This window comes from Leuciscus leuciscus (assembly GCF_965113295.1).
Source record: "Leuciscus leuciscus genome assembly, chromosome: 21".
In the NCBI taxonomy this organism is placed as follows: domain Eukaryota; kingdom Metazoa; phylum Chordata; class Actinopteri; order Cypriniformes; family Leuciscidae; genus Leuciscus; species Leuciscus leuciscus.
In genome coordinates, this window is record NC_138745.1 from 37,117,744 (window position 1) to 37,128,080 (window position 10,337).

The 10,337-nt window shown below is 40.1% G+C and overlaps 1 protein-coding gene and 1 long non-coding RNA gene across 3 annotated transcripts in view; one reads left to right on the top strand and one right to left on the bottom strand.

Moving 5' to 3' along the window:
• Positions 1–10,337, bottom strand: part of LOC309485581 — a 109,947-nt gene that overhangs the window by 23,249 nt on the left and 76,361 nt on the right. The gene's annotated exons all lie outside the window — the stretch shown is intronic.
• Positions 1–10,337, top strand: part of pdzd7b (PDZ domain containing 7b) — a 35,591-nt gene that overhangs the window by 9,305 nt on the left and 15,949 nt on the right. For both annotated transcript variants that reach the window (XM_082152421.1, XM_082152420.1), the window contains 9 exons: positions 821–1,156; positions 1,316–1,453; positions 1,815–1,921; positions 1,997–2,088; positions 5,086–5,177; positions 5,271–5,330; positions 6,028–6,540; positions 7,948–8,048; positions 8,136–8,302. In XM_082152421.1, coding sequence (XP_082008547.1) covers positions 821–1,156; positions 1,316–1,453; positions 1,815–1,921; positions 1,997–2,088; positions 5,086–5,177; positions 5,271–5,330; positions 6,028–6,540; positions 7,948–8,048; positions 8,136–8,288 — 1,592 coding nt within the window. In that variant the 3' untranslated portion in view covers positions 8,289–8,302. The remainder of the gene's footprint in view (positions 1–820; positions 1,157–1,315; positions 1,454–1,814; positions 1,922–1,996; positions 2,089–5,085; positions 5,178–5,270; positions 5,331–6,027; positions 6,541–7,947; positions 8,049–8,135; positions 8,303–10,337) is intronic.

A 10,337-nucleotide genomic window follows, 5' to 3' on the forward strand; every position in this document is an offset into this window, starting at 1 on the left:
CACTTTTATGATGGACAGATTAACTTTTATGATGGATAGATGCACTTTTATGATGATAGATGCACTTTTATGATGGACAGATGCACTTTTATGATGGACAGATGCACTTTTGTGATGGACAGATGCACTTTTATGATGGACAGATGCACTTTTATGATGGACAGATGCACTTTTATGATGGACAGATGCACTTTTATGATGGATAGATGCACTTTTATGATGATAGATGCACTTTTATGATGGACAGATGCACTTTTATGATGGACAGATGCACTTTTGTGATGGACAGATGCACTTTTATGATGGATAGATGCACTTTTATGATGGACAGATGCACTTTTATGATGGATAGATGCACTTTTATGGTGGATAGATGCACTTTTATGGTGGACAGATGCACTTTTATGATGGATAGATGCACTTTTATGGTGGACAGATGCACTTTTATGATGGATAGATGCACTTTTATGATGGATAGATGCACTTTTATGATGGACAGATGCACTTTTATGATGGATAGATGCACTTTTATGGTGGACAGATGCACTTTTATGATGGATAGATGCACTTTTATGATGGATAGATGCACTTTTATGGTGGATAGATGCACTTTTATGGACTTCAAAACAGAGACTGCCATTCACTGCCATTATAAAGCTTGGAAGAGCCAGGACATTTTTTTATATAACTCCGATTGTGTTCGTCTGAAAGAAGAATGTCATATACACCTAGGATGACTTGAGGGTGAGTAAATCGTGAGCTAATTTAAATTTTTGGGTGAACTATCCCTTTAAGTACACTAACCTTTGACCTCTTTCAGCGGGCAGTGGAACCGCGTGTTCGTCGTCACATGGGTCGGGGTCTCATTCGCCGGCCTCCTCGCTGTCCTCTGGGACGCCCCTCGGCTCTTTGAGTGGCTTTTCCCAAACTACTCTGCCTGTTAGCTTGCCCTTAGGAGCCAAAATGTCCGCCGAGGGCCAGTTTCCCCCAGACTCCTCTGATTACGACGGTGGTTCAGAGCAGCTGCGGACCGTGAGCCGAGGAGCCACAGAACTCTTGCAGGACTCGGTGATCCGGGGCGAAGAGGACGAGAGAGAGTCGAGAGCGAACAGAAGTCTTCCGATACGCCGAACACAAAGTCATGTGACTGTGTCAGGTAGGGTTAAGCAGTTTAAAGAGATCATATACGGTCATATATTGTTATATTTGTGTAACGTTTGTCTATGATCCAATTGAACAAAACAAGTGCCTGCCTGATTTACATCCACTGTTTCATACCAATAACATGAACTGTTTGTTTCTCCTGTTGCCACAGAAGAGGAGAAGAAGCAGAAGAGAAAGCAGACGGGGCGAGGAGAAGAAACCCGTTCGCTGCAGCGCTCCAAAACTTTATTCGGTCTTTTCCGAAAGCGAGATTCCTCAAGATCACCCTCCCGCTCAGAGAGCATTCTGGGTAATATTTTTAGAGGATCACATCGTGGTTACACTTTATTTTAAGGTGTCATTGTTACAGTGTAATTATATATTTAAATACTGAGTAATATTAAGAAACTACATGTACTTACTATAGGGTTAGGATTTGGTTGAGGGTGATGTAATTATGCAAAATAACTATGGTAAGTACATGTAACATATGTAACAAGGACACTGTGTAATAAAGTGATAACCACATCGTTAAGTCCAAAGCGTACTTTAGTGTTTGTATGCACACAGGCGATCGCATAGGCAATAGAAATGTGGATAAAGTTATGTTATTATCCTTAATAAAATAAAATAAGTCTGATTTAAACCAGAAGTCCTGAATGTTTCTACAGGCGGGTATAATGCTGATTTATCTGACTCTCTGAATCATGTACGAGACATTGCTGTCCGGTTGCTGGAGGATGAAGATGTGGAAGTGCTCATGGAGATCTGTCAGAGGGTAAGAGAGATTCGGCTCACACCCTGAGGATCTCACATCATTCATGGGTTTCTTACTCATGTTCTGTTGTGGCAGTATTTAGCAGAGCGAGGGCTTCAGACGCTGGTCCACCCGCTCCTGGCCATCCTGAACACGCCGGAGAAACTGCTGATGCTCAGAGAGATCAGGTGAGATCCGGAGATCATGTGATCATGTGCTGGGCGGTATGACCAAACATTTATATCATGGTATTTTTCTAAATTATACCGGTTTTATGGTATATAACGGTATTTTTTTCAAGCATGACTGGGTGTTAACCACATTTTCTACTGATTGAGAGAGGAAATCCTGCAGTAGATTGGATTATAATGCCATGTTTTACTGTCATGAGTGAATATTGTAGAAAAATAGTTCCACACTAGTATTAACACAGGTTTGCAAGGCCCCACAAAATGATGCTGTTTAAAAGAGGTGCCAGCAGGAGGCGCTCATAAACACTGCTTTATCAGGAAGGAAAAATAAAGTTTAAATGAAAACTTTTCTAAAGACAGTAGGGCTGTACATTTAATTGGATTTCGATTTCGATTTCGGCTCCCAACGATCACCAAAATAGTACAATCGAGTTAAAACGATTATTTTGCCATGTTCATGAACGCTCTAATTTTGTCTTGTGTTCTGAATGACACGCGCACATCCGCCCCTCCCGAAGCCGTGAACTCTCTCAGCTTGAATGTTTAAACTTAAGAAGAAGTGAAAATGATCAACTTTAGTTACGATGCAATGCTGGCCCGATTGTGCAAGTGACAATTCCGTCATGTCCCGACTCCTGAACGAGATAGTGTAGTCGCTTGCCTTGTCCAACCCATTTTGAGAGACAGAGAGAGAGAAAAGTCCATCATAGGAGAAAGTTTGAAAATTATTGATTTGATTTTATAATCTGTGTGGATTCATTTAGGCGACTCATACAATCTACATGCTAAAGTGAATCAATGTTTGCAGGGGAATTTTCCGCATTATAAATTATTAAAATACTCATTGAAGTATTATGTGTTATATTATTTATTTTAATAGTTCAAAAAGTACAATCAATGTTCAAATTTAGATTTTTTAAGAATTGTTGAAAGGTGTCTTTTTAATAAATGCAACACGTTCCCAAAGTCATGTGAAATAATCGTGTTACATAATCGTGATTTCAATACTGACCAAAATAATCATGATTATGATTTTTTCCATAATCGAGCAGCCCTAAAAGACAGTAAGTTCCTTTCAAAGATACATTCATATAAAAACACCCGCGCCTCGAAAAATCTATTTGTGGCGATATTGTGAACCAGTGTATGGGAAACACTGTAGCTATCAGTTATAGTTTAACCTTTCCATGTTCACCGTCACGCTTACTAGCACACACAGCTGAGCATCACCAGTGAAACAGTGAAAAGACCCTCTCAAACAGTGTCGCGCCGCGTTCCCAACGTTGTTTAAGCGACATACACCGGTAGGGGTGCAACGGATCAAAAAACTCACGGTTCGGATCGTTTCTCGGATCAGAGTCACGGATCGGATAATTTTTCGGATCAGCAAAAAAAAAAAAATTTTTTTATTAACACTTTTAAATTATTAAATTAAAATATATAAAATCAACTTAAAGTGCACAAGGCATAATATCTTCTTTTTAACATAATTAATGAAAAACAACTTAAAGTGCAACATAAAAAGGCATCTTCCTTCCTTTAAACATGGACCAATGCTTGATGTGTTTCCACTGTCATATAGGGCTGTCAAAATTGCTCAAAAATGACGTTCGAATATTCCCTCTAAAAAACACATATTCGAATTATTCGAACATCTGGTTGCGCATTATGTCAATGACGCGCATTAGGCCTATGTCAATAACAGGACAAATTAATACAAAGAGACAAAACTACTTGTATATGTAGTTCATTTAAGTTTAAACATATTTGACACCGTATTACCCTGCTCGCTCGCACTAGCAGGCACTCTTTCTCTCTCTCTCTCTCTCGCCGTCACCCATGCTGCGTTCACACCAAACGCGAATAGAGCGTCTGGCGCGAGTGATTTCAATGTGAAGTCAATGTAAAGACGCGTTTACGCACGTCTGGAGGTTTTGCGGCGCGAATGAGGCGTCACGCTCTCTGCGGTTCATAACGCTCGCCATGACCACGCTGTGTGTGGACTGAACATGCGCACAACTTTTTTTTCATAAATCAATCCGCGGATCACGTGAGTGCCGAACCGAAGATATTGATCCGAACGGATCACGGATCAATGATGATCCGTTGCACCACTATACACCGGTATTGCGGTATATAAAAAATGTATATAACAACAAAAAAACACTGGTATACCGCCCTGCACTATGTGCAAACCTGACACAAGTAAGATGACGTATAAACAAACAAAGAGCGGAGGGTTACTGTAATGCTAGAGTTCGTTTTGCACGTGCAAAATTATCCATATTATATTGCCGGTTAATTTGACCTACATTGATTTTTGAGCTGTCGAAAATACTGGTTACCTGATGATTTTTTTCTTGATATTTTGTGACTTTTTCTCATTTAGGATCATGAACATGCATTTATAGATTCTACACTCTGACCGATGTTTTGTGGAATGTGCATATACAATTTTGATTATGATTATGATGTTTGTGGGTCAATCTGACCCTCATATTTTATGGTTAAAGGCAGCCTCACAGAACAAAAAAAAAAAATTGGGGGATGTATTTTGTTATGTCATTTCTCAACTTTACACTGTGTTGAAGCCGTGTTTAAAAATATAAAAAAAGTTACAATACTGTTTATAAAATGTACAGTTTGTGAACAAAAATCGTTTTGTGGTGAAATTATTCTGAACCCAATTACGGTCAGTGTATTTGCTCACTGTAAATATTGACTGTATTTAATGCTCAGCCCATTTTGATGGCCATCTTTGCATCTTTGCAACACACAGTCTAATGGTGACCTTGAACACCTGGGATGGAAACGGTGTGGAAAATGTGTTTTACAGTTTCACGATCCTTTCAAAAGAAAGATCAAGAGGGAGAAAGAGTCTTCATCAGAATAATCATGGCCAAAACCGGAAATTCGAACACAATTATATTTTTCTTTTGCAATAATTGATGATATTGCTATCCTGACTGTAGTTTTGTGTCTCTCATCTCCCAGAACTCTCGTGTCCTCCAGTGATCTTCCGCTCTTCAACATCGCGGTGTCTCCATTCGAAGAGGAAGCTTATGATATTCTGAAGAGTCGCTCACGTAAATCCAGCAGAATCTTTAAATATTAATGCACAATGGTTCACAGTTGCTTGCTGACGCTTCATTATTAGTCTTCTTGTGTGTTTAATTCAGGCAGAAGTTCTCCTCAGACAGGCCACACCCCCAGACGCCACCTCATCACACCTGCACCAGGTGAGCATCATTTCTCCTATTATATCCATCAATAATTCCATATACTGTACCAATACACCTTTATAACTTTAAAGTTGGCACATGACAGACCTTCAACTTTGGAATATGTCAGTTGCTGGGCGATATGATGATATACTGTATATCAATGACACAATATCGAGCTATATTGTGTTTAGTGTTGTCTAGCACATTTTTTACATTTACATTTATTCATTTAGCTGACGCTTTTATACAAAGCGACTTACAATTGCTATATATGTCAGAGGTCGCACGCCTCTGGAGCAACTAGGGGTTAAGTGTCTTGCTCAGGGACACATTGGTGTCTCACAGTGGATTCGAACCCGGGTCTCTCACACCAAAGGCATGTGTCTTATCCATTGCGCCACCACCACCCCTCGCACATATATTGTTCCATTTAAAGATTTAAGTTTTGATAAGTTCGATATTTAAATGTCTGTCGGTTTTGTTCCATTTAGAGATTTAAGTTTTGATAAGTTCGATATTTTAAGTTCGATATTTGTTAAAAACATCAGGTTATTCCCCGGTTGTGACGTCAAAACCTAATCATTCGTGAGTTCTTTGAAAGTTACTATGGTTCATGTGATGGGAATTGCGAACCGGTTCTACTCATTCCTGGTCTTGTTGTCTTGTTATTATTCCAAATAATAAATGGAAAGCGTATCTCTCTCTGCCTCAGATGTGCATGGTGGATTTGAGCTGCACGCTTCAGAAGACATGGAGAAACACCATCAGCTTCTAGAAGGTCTCGAGGAGCTCCGTCTGTCCGGCTATCAAGACCAGAACGAGTTACTGGACGTTCCTGTGGACGCGTTCAGTCATTCAGACACATTATCGCCCTCTAGGACGTCAGCGCTCCTTCCCAACTGGCTCCTGGCGGAGAACACGTGTTCAGACTCCTCCCAGACACTGGTTCATTCACACAGAGGAAGAGCTCCTGTCAGGAATGGACATTCGACGAGTAAATCAGTCGGAGCGGATGTGTTGTTCACTGTAGTGGACTTGCCTCGCCACAAGAGGCCGCTGCTCTCACAGGTCTTCGGTTCCCTTAAGAAGTGCCATAGATCAACAGTGACACCCGCAGGACAGTCTGTGCAACAGCAGCTGAACGAGAAACACACAGATGATGTCCACATGGAGCCAGAGTTCGAGCTCACCACAGTCCACATCAGCAAAACCAAGCAGTCACTGGGTATTCAGCTTTCTTTTTCATTTCTTTTCAATGCAACACTTGTTTTTTTATTTATTATATCCGTGCACATCATTTTTGCCTCGTAATCTTGAATCAGAATAACTTCCCCTCTTTCTTGAAGCGACATCTCTTCTCTTCTCTGATGACGAGGGCGGGGCTATAACCTGTCACTCACATGAGATCAGCCAATAGCAAACCACAACCATCCAATCAGTCAATTCCCCACAGACAAAATCAAGCCCCGCCCACATTTGTTCTTGTTCCTGAAGCGTTTCACTCGGATATACGGCACTATAGGGGAGAAAAGACCAGCACAACTTCCCTTTCAGGCCGACTTTATGGAGGTCATATGAGGAATCAACTTTTCCTTGATTTGTTGAGATGAGAGTTTATTGTGCAGTGCAAACATGCATACACACTTTTCAGAAGTCAAAAACAGTTGGGTAGAGTCAAATGTGGTAAAAATGTGCTTTTTTGTTTGTCCATTTGTTTTTAATTTACATAATTTGTAGATGAACGCCGTCATACATAAAATCACAGCAGCAACATTTTTTATTTTTTATTTAGTGGGCTCTATAGGAAAACAAACAAACAAACAAAACTTAGGTGACCCCTTTAAAGCTGGTGTGGTGAACAAATGAGTCCTATTGAAGAGATGAGTCCGAGCTTAGGACCCCATTAGTATGCCAGTAGTATGCCTGATCTAAATCTGTTCTCGCAGCTTGTAGCTAACGTGAGATGTTTTAGTGTTATTATGTGGTGGCTTTATGTAGAATGCTAAATCCCGCTGCTTTATGCCAGGTAAGATTAAATTAAATTGTATATTGTATATGTAAATTGTATATATTCTATATCTAATATTTAAAATCTCAAGTCGCGTCAATAGCACAGGATAAAGAAAAAACTAGTATATGAAACATATAAGTTATAATACGTTAATGACTCGTTATAACGTAGTACAAACGTCTTCTATAATAAAGTGATTTTGTATGATTTGTAACCAGGCACTAAAGCGATTACCCATAAAACGTGCTTTGAACCAATCGGATTGCTTGGGTCCTAAGCTCGGACTCATCTCTTCAGTAGGACTCATTTGTTCACCACACCGGCATGCAATTTCTATTTGTTTTCTAAATGCATGTTATTGGTCTTGTGAACGATTCAAACATGCTTAATTATTTAAAATTTGACCTAGTAATTTTTTATGGATCTTCCAGTTTCATCTACGAATCGAATGAACAACCGATGGATGTACGTCAGAATATGGAAGAAAAGACGTGTCGCTACTTTCATTTCATCCTGATTTAATAGTGTGTAGTCTAATCTTTCTCTCCTCAGTGGGTAATTAATGATGTGAATGAAGTGCGGGTAATTATGTCCAATGAAATGTGTGTGTGTTGTGATCAGGGATCAGTATATCCGGAGGATCCGAGTCCAGGGTGCAGCCGATGGTGAAGATCGAGAGGATTTTCCCAGGAGGAGCAGCATCCACCAGTGATGCTCTGCGGGTAACAGACCAATCCCTGTTGATCAGTGTTAGCATGTGTGATTTAGCTAATGCTACATAGCTCACGGGCCTGTTCTCTGTGTCTCAGGCTGGTTTTGAGCTGGTGTCGGTGGACGGTGTGTCTCTGCAGGCCGTGACCCATCAGGACGCTGTGGAGATCATACGGCAGGCCTTCGGTAACAAGAACATCGACCCAATGGAACTCGTGGTCAGAGTTCCCAGAGAGCCCAGAGTCTCGTGACACGATGCCTTACCGTATGTATTTCACGAAACATGGCCATCAGAAAAAGTGGCTCAGAAAACGTAAATGATCCGAACTGTGAATTTTGTGATCCGTTGCACCACTAATTCGCTTGAGCTTGAAAAGTTTGAGGAGTTTATCCTTAAAACATACTTTATGAACGTCCACAATCCGGAAACGTTCTGCAGAATCATGTTGGGACATCATCTGAGTCTGTCTGCATGACAGCCGCCTAGCAACACCCTAGCAACCACCCAGAATACCATAGCAACCACCTAGCAACACCCTAGCAACCACCAGAACACCCTAGCAACCGCCTAGCAACCACCCAGAATACCCTAGCAACCGCCTAGCAACACCATAGCAACCACCTAGAACACCCTAGCAACTGCCTAGCAACCACCCAGAACACCCTAGCAACCGCCTAGCAACACCATAGCAACCACCAAGAACACCCTAGCAACTGCCTAGCAACCACCCAGAACACCCTAGCAACCACCCAGAATACCCTAGCAACCACCCAAGACACTTTAGCAACCCACTAGAAACACCCTAGCAACTTTTTAACTTTAAACTACTTCAAACTTTAAACTACTTTAAACTTCAAACTACTTTAAACTTCTTCAAACTTTCTGGTCTAAACTTTCTCAAGCCAACTTAAAGTTTGTCTCGACAATTTTTTTAATCTAGTCTGCATGATCACAGCAGTCGAACCAGACAAACCGCTCAAAAAAACATATTCAGAAATCACAACCATCCAACATGATGTACAGACATGTTAGTACATTCTAATAAATCCTGGTTTAGTTGCTCTGGTGACACTTGATATCTTACAAAGTATTTTCACGAACACAAACATTGAATAAAATACCAGTAAAGTTGATTCATTGCAGGTGTTTAATTACAAACAGCTCATAGGAACATTAAATATACAGCACGAAAAATATACAATGTATTGGCTTCATTAAAATACTGTTAATTAAAAAAAATTACAATACCACCACAAGAAACAGAGCGGTTCGACACACGCCGGCGATGCTTTGGTCTATTCACAGTGGCTACGCATCTATACATGTGCACAATGAGGTTATTCAACATTATGTGGCCGTATGTGAATCTAAAGTGTGCAGTGATGCTTTTATTTTGGTACAAATATAACAGTCAGTTGCTTTAATGGATAAAGAGATCATTATGATATTCCTCACTTTAGTATTGAATATCGCCACGTTCACCTCGTGTCAGAATTACCATATGAGATTCTATTGGTTGAAATTATTCAATGTTTTTAACACCAATATGGATGCATGTGTTGTTGATGAGAGCAAAATACTTCATAAACACATTCAACTTGAAGAACGAAAGCCATTTTGGTTTTAACAAGAGCTTCCAAACTTTATCATTATGATTTCAACAAACGCATGAGTAGCTTTTACTATTTAGATGCTCAATAACGGTAATCCTGGCATGATGTGATCGCAGTGTAATTGTGCTTTAGGAATCAAGACACTGAGCAGAAGTCTGTTTTCTTATGTTAATGAAGGGGAAAAGCCACGAGTTGTGAATTTTGGTATCTCGCATGAACACTCAATGTTAACGTCAAGATGAGAAAACATGCGTTTAAATGCATTTACCGGATAAACTCCTGGATGCGCAACAACAAAGTCACGTGACTTTTTCTTCAACAGAGGATGTGATTGGATAACTGGACTAACCAGCGGACCAATCGCATCGCAGCATCTCAGACGAGAGCCAAAGTCTGAAATCAAAGTGATCCGGTTGAATGACCTCTCAGAAACGAACATCAGTAGTTTATTATTGTGTTTCATCTGCACGCTCCGAGACACAAGGACTTTTATTATGGAGGCTTTCCCAGTTGCAAGCAAATTTTATGTTTTATTACTGATACTTTGCAGATGTTTTATGCAATACTTTAGGGCTGTGAAATGATTAATCGCATCCAAAATAAAAGTTTGGGTTTACATAATATATGTGTGTGTACTGGGTATAATTATTTGGTATACATAAATACACACACATCAAGTATATAGT